This window comes from Drosophila serrata, unplaced genomic scaffold (genome assembly GCF_035046125.1).
Source record: "Drosophila serrata isolate PLE 108 unplaced genomic scaffold, ASM3504612v1 contig_8, whole genome shotgun sequence".
NCBI classification, from domain to species: Eukaryota; Metazoa; Arthropoda; class Insecta; order Diptera; family Drosophilidae; genus Drosophila; species Drosophila serrata.
The window spans coordinates 136,267-150,109 of record NW_028256906.1 but is presented as its reverse complement, the minus strand read 5'-3'; the positions used below and the strand labels follow the sequence as shown (position 1 = coordinate 150,109).

At 36.1% G+C, this 13,843-nt stretch overlaps 3 protein-coding genes and 1 long non-coding RNA gene across 6 annotated transcripts; 2 read left to right on the top strand and 2 right to left on the bottom strand.

The window, feature by feature from the left end:
* Positions 1 to 53: 53 nt before the first annotated feature.
* On the top strand, positions 54 to 1,071 carry LOC110184352 (uncharacterized). Its single transcript, XM_020952848.2, has one exon. The coding sequence runs from the start codon at positions 437 to 439 to the stop codon at positions 878 to 880; it is 444 nt and encodes a 147-aa protein (XP_020808507.1). The 5' UTR covers positions 54 to 436; the 3' UTR covers positions 881 to 1,071.
* Positions 1,072 to 3,078: 2,007 nt separating this feature from the next.
* LOC110184376 (uncharacterized) lies at positions 3,079 to 12,866 on the top strand. Of its 2 annotated transcripts, none has more exons than XM_020952876.2 (4): positions 3,079 to 3,545; positions 11,325 to 11,403; positions 12,040 to 12,169; positions 12,242 to 12,866. In XM_020952876.2, exons 2-4 carry the CDS (start codon positions 11,328 to 11,330, stop codon positions 12,414 to 12,416), a joined length of 381 nt encoding a protein of 126 aa, XP_020808535.1. In that variant the 5' UTR covers positions 3,079 to 3,545; positions 11,325 to 11,327; the 3' UTR covers positions 12,417 to 12,866. The 2 variants fall into 2 exon arrangements, with proteins under 2 accessions (XP_020808535.1, XP_020808534.1); XM_020952875.2 differs by lacking the exon at positions 3,079 to 3,545 and adding an exon at positions 8,312 to 8,483.
* Positions 10,056 to 12,132, bottom strand: LOC147645121 (uncharacterized). The gene is made up of 5 exons (XR_015270203.1): positions 12,001 to 12,132; positions 11,334 to 11,602; positions 11,096 to 11,250; positions 10,637 to 11,030; positions 10,056 to 10,582 (listed from the first exon to the last, which is right to left on the bottom strand). It is a non-coding gene; the product is annotated as an uncharacterized LOC147645121 (long non-coding RNA).
* LOC110184375 (putative U3 small nucleolar RNA-associated protein 11) lies at positions 12,331 to 13,814 on the bottom strand. 2 transcript variants are annotated; one of them, XM_086826092.1, is made up of 3 exons: positions 13,215 to 13,814; positions 12,905 to 13,151; positions 12,331 to 12,836 (listed from the first exon to the last, which is right to left on the bottom strand). In XM_086826092.1, exons 1-2 carry the CDS (start codon positions 13,692 to 13,694, stop codon positions 12,942 to 12,944), a joined length of 690 nt encoding a protein of 229 aa, XP_086682218.1. In that variant the 5' UTR covers positions 13,695 to 13,814; the 3' UTR covers positions 12,331 to 12,836; positions 12,905 to 12,941. The 2 variants fall into 2 exon arrangements, with proteins under 2 accessions (XP_086682218.1, XP_020808533.1); XM_020952874.2 differs by lacking the exon at positions 12,331 to 12,836 and having other exon boundaries at positions 12,860 to 13,151.
* Positions 13,815 to 13,843: the final 29 nt, after the last annotated feature.

Here is a 13,843-nt window from a genome sequence, read left to right as displayed (position 1 = left end):
ATCATTCGATTTTTGGCCTCTAGATGGCTTCCATGAAGACGAACAAATACAATTAAAAAAAAATTTATTTAGATTTTATTTCAGGAATTTACAGCAGTCCTTCAAAAAATTAAGTATACGCACAGATGTAATTAGTATTTAAATATTTAAGAAAAAACTAGTAAGGCGTCCCTTTATCATACATGTGTTTTAACAATTTTAAGAACTATGTAACTAAAAAACACAGCTCATCCTAGTAGGCAACCATCTCCGTACCCTGGCCAACTGTCAGTTTCACCCTTGATTCTCGGCTATGTGCTTTCGTATCAAAATTCAAAAGATTTAGAAGTATACAATTCCTCAAAATTTATTCAGAAGCCCAGTATTCCGTATCCTCTTCTGCTATCATAGCTGCATCTAATCTGCTGCCGCGTTCGCTTCCGGATCCACTACCAGGATGTGCTTTGGCAAATTCTTTGGCGGCAGCCGTCGGCATCGCGCTAACGCTGCTCCTCAAGGCGCCTCCGTGCGTCCCAGCCTGGCCAATGTGCCCCAGATGTCCGTGGAAAATGTGCGCAAGGTGAAGTCATCCAAGTCCATCAAGTCGAGCAACGCGGCCGCTGCAGCCGCTGCGGCCAGCCACGGGACATTCAATGTGGGCAACCAACTGGCCCCCAGTGTAAACACCATGGCTTCGGAGGCTAGGAAGTCGGTGGCAGCTGGGCCAGGCGGAGGAGCTACCAGTGACATACCTGCTAGCGGCTCGATGGTACCCAATACTAGTGGACCCGCCGGCGGATCTGCAGGAGGGATTAGCAATGGGCGTTCCGCTAAACGCAGCTCCTGGTGGGGGTACCTCGGCATGAACAAGAAGAAGAATTCTAGTATTGGATCCCTCTAGGTCCCGACCAACCGATCCCGGAGCGGCACAATTTGCTGAGAGTTCTTCCCGATGGCCTCCGTCAGGACTGAAAGCAGGAGTTGTCTCTATCTCTCTTATATACCAGCATATATCTCCGGCTTGTACGATTTGGATTAAAATAGCAACAATATAATAAACCACAATATCCGTAAAGGATAATCCACAAGAAATCCCATACAGAGTCAATGCATCCATGTACCTAGTCTATATGTCTATATGCTAGTAGCTTTTATTATTTATTTCCATCTCAGATTCAAGTTGAGAAGATCGACTCCATTCCCCGATTTAATATGAGGTCTTATGTATACCATATATAATCCCCATGATCGGATCATCTGCTTTCCGAGATCGTGCCGTGTGCTGCTAGGCGGCTGGACAGAGAGAGAGAGAGAGAGGGGGTGGGACTGGGTGGGGCGGGCCAAACAAAGCTCAAACGTCGCCACCGCCGAGCGATTAGTGTAATTTATCAGTCGCAACGGCAATTTATCGGTGGGATTTATGTGAGAGGGGTAGGAGGTGGTGGGATGGGAGGGTAATGGGCGTGGGGCGGGCTTACGGGTGACGGGTGACGGTAGGTGGGGACAATCGCGGGGGTGGATGCTTTTTGACAATAAAATTAATGTCGCTGTTATCACAAGTAATTGTTGCTGGTGGCATTTTGTTATTTTTATACTCTTGCAAGGGTATTATAATTGTAGTTAGAACTTTGCAACGCAGTGAAGGAGTCATATTCTCGATCAGCATTAACAGGCAGAGTCGATCTGTTAAATGTATAGTATGTCTATCTCTCTCTGTGTATCTCCAGAGATCTATTTCTCATTATCTCTCTCTATATATCTCTACAGATTTATCTTTCCCTTTCGCTCTGACTATCTCTAGAGATGTCCCTTGATCTTTCGCTCTCACTTTCTCTGATCCCTTTGCTTGGGAACTATAAATACAGGCACTGCTTTCACTTCGCCCTACTTCTGACCGCGGCCTCCCAGCTGGTTACATCTTTAGTGATAGTGACAGTGATGGTGATTGCTGTTCGACCCCAATTAATTTCCTTATTGCCATGGACCCCATTTTCAAATTGTGAAAAATGCATTACATTAAATCCCAATATCCTGGAATTTTAATAAAATAATCTTTGGTTTGGTTATGATCTATTTCACATTCGAACCTATAATGGTGTGGAGAACTGCAAGGGTATACACACTTCGGTTTTTCAAAGTTACCTTCCTTTCTAGTTTTTTGCTACTTTTTGCTATTACCGCTACTATTGTTGCCGTTGACGGCGACTTGCGTCAATGGAAAGCTACACTGACGAAAAATATATACAAATTAAGAGTGAAACAAGATTAAAAGGAAGTTGAGAATATTGATAAATAATGTACTTTAATTTTTATTAATCTTATGACCTTGCAGGTTTTTATTTAATTTTAGTCAGCGATGGGGTCAAAATTTTTTAAGGGGTTACATCGTTAAAATTTTTAAAAATTTGCGAAAATTGTAAGTTTTTTATATTTTAAATTGAGTATGTAGATTTGTAAACCTAATGAAAACTAGCAAAGAACAGTTTTCCGATTTAAAATAAATGCATTTTAGCTTAGTTATGATCGACTTTCGATTTGATCCTTGATTCAATTGTAAACTATAAGCATATACAAGCATTGGCCTCCAATGTTTGCTTCATTGCTTGTTTAAATCTATTAAAAAACTACAATTTAAATTACATCTTAAAATTTAAACGATAAAGTAGAAAAATGTTAAAAGACAGACGTTAAAGTATCATTAGGATCACAAAAAAATCTAACCACTTGCCTTTATTTTAAATATACGGCATCAACAGAAGTAATTATTATGACACTATTTAGCTCTCTTTGCCTTATATTTTTTATTTTTTTAAATAGTGATTTCCAATTTATATACTAAAATATCTCTTTTTTAATATTAAACTATTTTCTTGGTGTAACAATGAAGCTCCGGAAATAAGAGGAAACCGTAAGTATTGAGAATTTACATAAATTGTCTTGGCCGGGAGCGGTTATACTTCAGATATATGTAATACTTAATAAAGACACATATGAAATAATATGCAATCTGCAATTAGGAATTTGCCAATTCTGTCACGAATTTTGCACGTGCACCCACTCAACTAGCTTTAAATCGGGGGTAACTTCGGGGCATTTTCCGATTTCCCAGCACCGCCAGTGACTCTTGTTTATTTTTAAAGGCAAGGCATAGGAATGAAATAAATGTATATATCGGATATATGTACATCATATATATCCCACCCATACAGTATAGACTGAGAGAGAGGGGACCTCATTGGGGCCGATGCCTCTGACGTCGTCGGTTTGGTTCAGTTGGGTTAAAAAAAAAACAAACCGTAAAAAATAACACGACACTAAATACACAAAGATTAATTAACGTAACAATTTCGGTTGTAAATAATTCGAATCTCGTCGCGTTGCAACGCGTTGCATTGAAAAATTGTTTGTAAATTGTTGTGTCATTACACAAAACTGCAAAAAAAAAGCCGACACAGTGAGCTGATTGTGAGCAACAGATTTTCAGTTTTGTTTATTTTCGTATTTTGTGTGTTTCGTTTGGGTTTATTTTGGTATCGGAACAATCGGAACAAGCGGAGGAGAACAATGTGAGTGGTGTGTCTGCCTTTAAAATGCATTTAATTAAATAAATTGCAAGCCTCAGTCAACGGTTCCAGTCCCTACAAACCCTCTCCTTGTTAGATACTGACTTATAGCCGCTATATCCGGCGTTTCAATTGATCGGGATCTAACGGCAGACTGCAGATCAGGAAACGATTGAAACATTTCAGAAATAAGTCTTTATGTTGATGGGACCCTTGTCTCGAATGCGACAATGCATTCTGCAAAGAACAAATATGATAAAATATATATAAATATATATTACTTGGGAATGTGGCCAACATAACGTCTGTGGGTTTAAATCAAGAATAAATAGAGGAATTTTTGAAAGTAGAATGAAGGAAGTATTTATGAGACTTCTTTAGACATTTACTCATTATATTTCTATTTGGTTAATAATAAGGGAAGGAAAACGTAAAACTAAGGGTTACAATCAATGAATTGTATTCAACTTGAGCAATACATAAAATAGGGACTTGACTCTCCCTCAATGGACATTCTAATTATGGTAGTCGTACTCAACTTATAATTAAGTCCGAAAAGTGGAAAATACTTGCCGGAAATACACAGATTCTCCGCCACGTAAGAAGTCATTAAAACAAAAGGTACTAGGTACTAGTAACTATTACTATAACTTTTACTATTCCCTATTTGCTGGCCAAACAAACCGCACTTGGCCATTAGCCATTAGCCAACTGCATCTGCCACTTGCTGATAAATTGCATCGTCTGGCAAATATTTTCTTTCAACTTTGGCTTGATTTTAAATGAACACATTTGTAATTGTTGATAAAGAAAAAAAAACAATCTAGTAGAGAGAGATGTAGAGACAGCAACAAATGCTTTCTGTTTTCTATTTTCTATTTATTTTTATTTCTTTTTGCAATTTTCTGAAACGCAAATTCATGGGACGAGGGCGAGAAAGCCGATTCTTGGAGGGCCGTAAACAAAGCCCTATCTGGGCCAGAGATAATGATGCCAAGTGGCCGGCAGTCTGGCCCACTGATTGACCATTATATATACTATTATTATTTGGGGAGATCCTAGTCTAAAAGTGCTCCGACGATTGGGTATTATTTTTAGCAATTTGTTTGCCACGCGCCGACGTCACTGCGAATATATGTTTATCACTTGCTGTTGTCATGATTTTTTTGGAAATCCATAGCCCCTCCGGATAGGGCTAATACGAGAACACTCGAACCCACACTAATAAAAATAATTCTCTAGAAAGGTCCACCGCGGGCAAAAATTTAAAATTGCTTAAAAACGAGTATTTTTAATATGAATATATGAATATCTTGAAAACGACCAAGGGCCCAAAATCGGTATTAGCACCAATTATAGTGCTAACCAAGAGCTCTACGTTTCAAATTTTGTAAAATTAGAATAAAGTCTTGACACATGTTTTTTTTTTAGTTTGACTGCGTACGAATGTCGCACTCGACACCAGAAAATTGCACATATACTTTAAAATTTTTTTTTATTTTTAAAACTAAAAAAAAAAATTAGAATTAAAGAAAAATGTCCAGAAATTAAAATATAATTTTTTTAAAGCAAGAGATCATAAATAAATTATTAAAATATTCAATTCATTATAAATACAATTATGGCGAAAAATCTCGCACGTATATATTTTTTATTTTTAAAACTAAAAAAACTGTTCAGAGTTAAGGAAAAATGTCCAGGAATTAAAATATACTTTTTTTAAAGAAAGGGTTCAAAAATAAATAAAATAAAGGCTAGACACAATAAATACAATTAGAAAGTCTAACGAGTTGCGTGTACACTGATACATAATTATGAATTTTGATTAACTGTATAAAATAATATTTAATATTATTATTAGAGATTTAAAAAAAAAAACTAATGGGCAAGTGGTTTAAAAGTTTTGGTTTATTTTACAACCTATTAAATTAGTATACGCTGACTGAGTATTTTACTTATATTCAGTGAATAAGCCATTTCCGACCCCATAAATCATATATATTCTTGATCAGTACTAAAAGCCTAATCAATCTAGTAATATTCAAAACAATTTAAAAATTTTTGATTTTTACAAAATTTTTTTTTTTTTTATTTTTTATCGTCAAAAATTAAAACAAAAAATTATCAAAATTTGAGGTTTTTTATTTTTTTTAACACAGTATGCAGATTAATAAACATACTAAAAACTAACATAGAACGGCTTTCCAAATTAAATTTAATCCATTTTTAGCTAAGTTATGACTTTTTGAAACATTGATCTGCACTCCAAAATCGTCTTCAGAGAAAAACCAAAAAATATAGTGTGTTACCGATAAAATCTGAATTAATTATTGCAATAGAAATGTATAATTTGTGATTTTAATAAATATAAAAATTAAATTGATATACTCCTTAAATAATAAATATTTCTGGAAATAAATGGTGTAAATATACATACATATAATTCATTTCCAGTGTACAGAGCAATTTCTTCTTGTACCTTAAACAAATGTACAAACACCTGCTAAAATATTAAAACCATTGTAAAACTTTCCATTAAGTCAAACTTTTGGCTAAAAGTAGTACTTCCTAGGATTTATGATTATTTCTCGCCGTGTACTACACTACTACACCGGAGATGAGTTGGCGAAATTTCAACAAGTTGTCCGGCTGGCATCTGAATTGATTAGAAAGTCCAAAATTTTTTCTATGAAAATTCTCACCGATAACTGGGAAAACCACCTTTAAAAAAAAAGGATCCCGATCCTTTAGTATTAACTACCAATTAGATAACCTATCAGATTTGTTGTCTTTTGCGATTACCATTCAATTTGGAATCTTATCAGCTCAAACATGACTTTAATAATATACAATCTCAGTGTGACTTTAATTAGATGGTGAAAATCGCAGAATCACAGCATAATAAAAATAAATTACTACGATTTGTTGAAAATCAATTTTTGTTATTTATGAAATATTATAGAAAGTGTTAGTTGCTGTAGATTCGTGCTTGTGTCCCCAAAATATCCGATGATTCATTAAGAGTCGGAGCATGAGGCCCTCCTCAATACCGGATGGAAATTACTTTTGATTGTTGTTTGCAGGGAGAAAACCGAAAAACTGTTTTGCCAATAGTTGCCTGCCCATCTGCGTCATTGCGAAAACACTTGTGTCTGTTGCCCATTTGTTGGCAAAAGGGGCGTGGCCGGAGGTTCTAACATACTATACATGTATCTGTTGACAGACATAACAACTTGGCATGAAACAATGGGGCTTATATTCAAATAATTTCAATAATAGGCGATATTAATATACAAATTTCTCGTAGAATATATAAAGGAACTTATCGTATCGATACTTGTCCCAAAATACAATAGATAAATTGATATTTTGGAGTTAATAGTTAATTTTGTTAATTTAATTTTGATATCTGTAATAATCATATAGCAAATGTGTAAACAAATAAAAAGTATATTTCCTAAAACATCAATTTTATAACATTAAAAAAGATATTTTTCAATATTTAACATTTTGAGAAACTATTATATATCCACCTTATTTTCTATATATTATCAATATGGTTTCTATTAACTTTCCCGCTGCTGTTGCCGCCCTTACATGCGGTTAAGAATGTAGTATTTTGTTGTGGAGAAGGCGCCATGTATCGCAAATTCTTTTCTTGTGTCTCCCCGATGGGGTCGTGTTCTATGCTGCTTATCAGCTAACAGCTATCTATCGGCTATCGGCAAATAGATAAATCATGTCTCAGGGGCAGAGAAGATCTTCCCGAACCCAACCCCCGAGACCGCGTTGCCTTGATCTACTGTCGTTACTATTACAATGGCTATTACTATAACCATTATGGCCAGTAAGTTACCTGCAAGTGAGCTGTTTTGTTCGCTGTGACATTGAGGGGCCGGCATCGCTTTCATTTGGCTACAATTTCAAATTCAATTCCAATTTCGATTCCATTGCGTTTGCTATATATTTTAATTGGGTTTAAGATCGTTTTAGTATAGTTGCCCAGCTCAACTTGACAAAAAGATTGCAATTCTGAGACCGATTCGGAGATGCCCCTTCTCTGTTGATAGTATTTTGATTTTGTAATACCTTTAAATTATATAGTGGATATATGTGTATATCTCAGTTAGCTTAAAGTTTATTTTTAATGATTATATATTTTAATTAAAGATATTGTATGAATTTACTCAACACATATTCAGGAAATTATCAGCAGGTATTTCTTTATTTATTTTGATTTCTTAAAATGTTTTTATCTTGAATAAACCTTTTAATAGTTACAGTTCACTTAAACACTTTTATTTTGTAAAGTTATTTTTTTTAATATTTCAAATTAATTGAATATTAGATGTTTTTTATGGATTACTGAAAAGTTTTGTTTTAATATAATCCAAATTTTCAGGCAAACTTTTTATTTATAATTATTTATAATTTACAATAATGAATATTTAAATTAAGAAACAATATACTATACATTCTGGAAGAGTTTAGAGAAATTTTTAGCTATATTGTAAAGCTTAATTGTGGAATGATTTGTCACAATTTAAATATATTATACCCTTGATGTTTTTATGTCTTATTTTTTTGGCTTGCTTTTTTTAATATTCCAAGATATATATGGTTAATATTTCAATAATATTTCAACCAATAATATTGGTTGAGTTTTGATAATACCGAGGGTTTAATTCCCTTTCCTCGTCGATCAGGTCGACGCCAACTGAGCTGCTGACGTTGACGCTAACAGCGACTGCGACTTCTCAGCTTTTGGCGCAATCGAAAGTTACGTTTCAGCTTTACGTAGAGCGCATTAGTCGATCGCTGAAAGTCGGCGGCGTTAGTTCACAGTTAAGAAAATAATAAAAAATAAAATAAATAAATAAGTAAAAAAGGAAATTGATAATCAAGAAAGTCTCAAAGATCCCCATATCACACGGAGTAATTGTAAGTGGACTCTCCAATCCGATTACCTAATATCCATATGCAAAGTGCTCTCGAAATTCAAGATCTTCCGTTCCGATCAGAAATTATCATTGATAATCAATTGATTAGTACGAATTTAATGACAGTGCAAACCAACGAATCAAGTTCGTTACGCCGCCCAGGCGAATTTATATTTATTTAAATTAAAAACTATGATTGCCACCGAATTTCTAGCTAGTGCTATTTATAAGCCTTAATTTGTGCAATTAAATTGTAAATTGTTTGCCACCGCAAATGATTAAATTAATTAAATTAATAATGGCGCAGGCGGGCCACAACAGAAGATGCGACTCTCCATATATTAGCTATATGTACATTCATATGTTATATAGAAATTTATGTATAAATATATATTATATTATAATGTGACTGAAAATCGTGCCCGCATTTCTCCAGCGATTTGGCATGCGATTCTCACTCCCCCATTCCTTCCTGATCCCACACGGAAATGCTATCTAAATACTATATATAATTATATGTACTATACTTCGGCAGGGCAAAGAAAAATTGGGCTTAACTGTTTAATAATAATAATTTTTGCTGCTTAATGGAATTTTTGTCGGGGGTTATGTGTTCAAAACAGTTTTAAGAATAGCAAAATTAAATGAAAGTGAAATTGATATACCTTTGCGGAGAAAATCCGTCATTACTCAGTCAAAAATACATTATTTTCCAATCGGAAAGCTTTCCTATGTTAGTTTTTGTTAGGTTTATAAATCTGCATACTCAAATTAAAATTTTAAAAAATTCAAATTTTTGCTCATTTTTGACAATTTTAACGATGTAACAACCCCTTATAAAATTTTGAAAAAAAAAGAAATTTTTTTTCTCTAAAACATGTCTAGATCGACTCCCCTGGTGATGCTGATCAAGAATATATATGATTTATAGGGTCGGAAATGAGTCCTTCACTTGGTTTCAAGCTTCCGACTAAAATTATAATACCCTGCAGGGGTATAATAACAACAGTTATTAATAATAAATATATTAAATATTAACAAAGTTGTATTTTTAAAATATAAATAAAACACATTCCAAATTATTTGCTGAATTGTAAATTATGGTTCCCGATTTATTTATTTTTTGTTTAAGCTTTAAACAATACCAAACTATTTATTATAATTCCAGGAAAGCCTAAATAAAATGGTTTCTTCATACATCGCTTTTTCCGCGTATTTTAGTGAATTTTATATATGTACATATCTTCAGCTCTTTTTGCGTTGAACTTAGTTTTCGATAGTTATTTCTCCGATTTGCATGCAGCACGGCGTGTGGAATACAATAAAAAATAAAAATAAAAAAAGTGCTAATCAGGCGGGCCTTTAAATTCCAATCATGAGCCAATCAATCTTCCTTTTTCGGGCCTCCAGATCGCTCGTTTAGAAAGAAACCACTAAATAATGAGTGACAGCCGGTGATACTTCCCAATTTAAAAGGGATTTTATGGGTTATCTCTCTTTTTTCTCACTAGTCAACAGCCAAACACATTCGATCTTCGACTAATTGCCAAACGTGAAAGATAATAATACCTTATCCAAGTTGAAAAGATATCGCCAGCGAACTTCTTTATTTTTAACAGAACTCGGAACACGTTAGCCAGTCTGTCAAAAAAAGCCATAAAGTTCCCTAAATGCCATAAAACACTTTAATTTATTTTTAGTTTATGGCCAAGTGCTGCTGTGAAGCTTAAAATGTACTATAATTAACTCAATACAACATTTTTTGTTTAGGCAACTAAATATAATATATGACATTTTCCAGGGGTTTCAAAGACAAAAACTATATTATGTAGACAAATAGTTGACTGAAACAGACCCATATATGTAGGTCTGTTTTAGAGTAAATTAAAAAGCATATGCCTATAATGTTATATTATAAAACTAATTTAGTTTTAAGACCTTACAACACCTCTTAAAAACATCTTAACTACCACTTCTGTCAACTTATTGGGCATTATTTGGTCATTTTATAAATAATAAATATTTTAAGGAAGTAAACTGTCAAAGCAGCTAGTTAGTGAGTTGTCAGTCAACCGAGGATCACTGCCTTAAAAGCATGGCCTGTAAACAATAAAATCAAATTAATTATGACCAAATAAATCACTGACAACTCACACTGCTGGCAGAATTATTGCCCTCTGCTGGCTGATAAGCGACGTCGGCTTAGGCTTCTCAGTCCAATTAATTAGCACGCTAACAGCGACGTTGGCAGAGGAGATTGGCCAACAACAACAAAATCAATACCGGACTAAAGTTGATCGAGCGTCTCATTATGCTTTTCTGCTTTTCCGCTGCTGTTGCTGTTTCTGCTGTTGTTGTCGCTGTTGCTGTTGCTATTGTTACTGCTGCTGTTGCTATTGCTGTTGCTGTTGCTGTTGCTGCTGCTGGGTCTGCGTTTGCGGTTGCTGCAACTGGGCCAGCGCACACAGTCGAAATTCGGCAGTTCAAACTTGCGAAATTCGGACATGCAACGAACCGAGCTGTTCAAAAAACTCTCGAATGTCTAGGCCTTGAAGTATAAGAAGATTTTTTTAATTAGGAATTTTTATATGAAAGTTTAAATTGCAAGCTTACAATTCCTAAATTACAGTTTTCTAATCACTTTAGGGAGGCTGCACTGTATTATGTTCGCTTTATTTGTTTATTTGATCGCTGCAGTTAGCTAACTGCATTTACTCAGATGTTTCACGGCCTCCTCTCGTTTTTCTTTTCGTTTTTCTACACTGGAACTTTAAATGAATATTAAAAATATTTATAAGAAAAGCCTACAAATTTTAAGTTAATAATTTTAAAATACTTTCAGAATATGGACCTAAAAATGGAACTGGGCGGCTATGTTCAGTCCTCGCCAAACACCAAGCGTTTCGTTGTAGAAGACTCGAGTGAGTTTAAAAAAGTGAAATATTGATAAGGTGAAAGGGTGAATGGCTACCCCTACTTCCGGCTTGGAAAATCCGGAAGTGCGTCTGCGGCATCGAATACGGAATTCGAATTCGAATTTGAATCCGAAACCGAATCCGAATCCGATCTGAGGCGTCCAGGTCAGATCAGCGTCAAGTTGAAGTTCAATGGTCGTCGGCCCTGAAACACAATGCATCGTAAACAGTGTTTATAAGCCTACTGCACTGAACAAAAATAATGGTATTAGAAGTGGTTAAAATTGCTTGAGTTGATAGAGATGAAAAATGTTTACGTTATTTTGAACTAGTTTAAAACTTTTGCAGAATATTATTATTATTAAATACAAATTAAACTTCCATTTAGCTTGAATATATGATTTCAATAGTCAGACTTGCACTGTAAAGCTTAAATAGTAAGTTAAAAAAAAACACAAATTAGTCAACTTTCTAATATACTAAAAGGCCTTTAAAAAGTGAACCCCCAACTTTATACAGCTTTACAGGCGACCTTGCGGCAATTTACGCTTCACACCTGCCAAATTGGAGCAGCAAGTCGCTCCCAATCACTCACTCACTCACCTGCTCACCTATCCGCTTTCTCTCTCGCCCCTCCTGCAGTTACCAAGGTCACATCCGACGGCGAGCCCCATGGAATGATGACCATGGTGGCGGGACTGTCCGGATTGCTGGCCGCCATCATTATTCTGGCCGTGCTCGTATCCATGGTAGCCTGTCGCAAGCAAAAGAGGTAATCTAGAAAAAATATATATAGTAGTTATAGAAATTTATGTTATGAATAACTCGAATTTTATACTTGCAGCAACCGAAAGGGCAACATTACCACCAATGTGGCCATGACCAGTGTCCAGCAGGATCAGCCGCAGTTGGCAGGCAACCTCAATGCCGCTTTTGCCGAGAGCACTCTCACATTGGACAAGGACCAGGACAAGGAGGTTCAGTGGCGGCCCACGTCCGTGGTAGTGGAGCGATATTAGCTTTATCGAGCTCCATATAGCCCGGAAGGAAAACGTGATGTTTTTGTGAACATTTGAGACTGAGACTTAGCCTAAGGATTCCCATCACCATTTTCTATTAATGTACATACAAAAATGCTATATATTCTATCTTTTTTTTTCTTGTTAAAATGTATAAAATATGTCTAATTACATACTTATATAAAAAAAATATTACACTTATGTAGATAAAGTATTTTTAGCTACTTGAGTCTGATCTTTCAGATCAAGGTAGAAAAAAAGAGCAACAACTCATAACTTCAGCGTTGAGACCAGATAATTAAAACTGGCTCCGTGGCAAAACTATCGTCTATCGGCGTTCCAACCTGTTCTATTTTCACGCTTTTAAAATTTTTGGAAGTTGATGAACTACCATCAGCACAAGGATAAAATTTCTTTGATCTATAAAGAGTAAAATAAACCAATTTAAAACTAATGGTTTTATTACAAACGAAAAAAACTGTATATACGCTTAAGGGCCTACAGCGGATGCTGTATTGTGTCTGCTCATTTCTTGCGCTCGTAGCGGAATCTATAGACTGGCGCACTGTCCTTGGTACCAGCTTTCACTTTTCTTGGCTTGAGAAGACGCTGCTGCTTGAGTGTATTCTTTAGCTGTATCTTGTTCTGGACGATGCCAAGCTCCCGTTCGCGTATCTCCCTCTTCTTCAGCTCGTTGATGCGCTGCTGCCGGGTCGAGTTTGGCGTCGGTGTTTTCTGGCAGAAAAAAGGGGAAATGTGAGGAATGTGTTTGAAATAAAAGCTAAATTAATCTCTCACCATTGCCTGCTCGGATTCTTGGAGGCGTTCACCCAGGCTAACCGCTGCCTGTTGCTTCTTGCCCTGCTCGTCGAACGTATACCGCTTGTTGGACGCACTGGCATCGATGTCCACCAGCTCGACCTTGAGGCGTTCGATCTTTCGCCGCTCCACGGTGCGCTTCATCACCACATACTTGAGATCCTGCGTCTGCATCAGGGCCACCTGCTCGGGCGTATGCTCGTCCTCCTTGTCCTTCTCGCGATGCTCATCGTTGGTCAGCTTCGAGTTGATCATGTGATGGTAGAACTCATCCGGATTCTTGTTCTGCGCCCGCCGATACAGCAACTTCAGGGTTTTCTCCTTTTTCTGTGCATCGAGCGCTCGCTTCTTGTAATCCTTCTTCTTCTCGAGGAAACCCAGATGCTGGCGCGCCTCCGGCTGGTGGCGTTCCCGGTGCACTTTTTGGTTGCTCTTTGTCGCCTTCTTCCACGACGACATCTTGTGTGGTTTTATGCCTTAAAACTGTTTTAATCAAGAGAGAAAAGGTTTGTTTACGGCAAAAACGTGCGAGTTGGGGCCAATGTGACCGCGTAGTTTCGGATAAAATTCTCCTTTTCTGGTCATACTTACTTTTCTTGACATTGGCG

What these genes read in the sequence shown, in the direction of transcription:
- LOC110184376 (XM_020952876.2), top strand. Translation starts at nt 11,328, where the DNA reads ATGGACCTAAAAATGGAACTGGGCGGCTATGTTCAGTCCTCGCCAAAC. An exon ending in TTTCGTTGTAGAAGACTCGA is followed by an intron (nt 11,404 to 12,039) that starts GTGAGTTTAAAA and finishes CCCCTCCTGCAG; the next exon opens with TTACCAAGGTCACATCCGAC. An exon ending in GCCTGTCGCAAGCAAAAGAG is followed by an intron (nt 12,170 to 12,241) that starts GTAATCTAGAAA and finishes TTATACTTGCAG; the next exon opens with CAACCGAAAGGGCAACATTA.
- LOC110184375 (XM_086826092.1), bottom strand. Translation starts at nt 13,694, where the DNA reads ATGTCGTCGTGGAAGAAGGCGACAAAGAGCAACCAAAAAGTGCACCGG. An exon ending in AAGAATCCGAGCAGGCAATG is followed by an intron (nt 13,152 to 13,214) that starts GTGAGAGATTAA and finishes TTTTTCTGCCAG; the next exon opens with AAAACACCGACGCCAAACTC.
- LOC110184352 (XM_020952848.2), top strand. Translation starts at nt 437, where the DNA reads ATGTGCTTTGGCAAATTCTTTGGCGGCAGCCGTCGGCATCGCGCTAAC.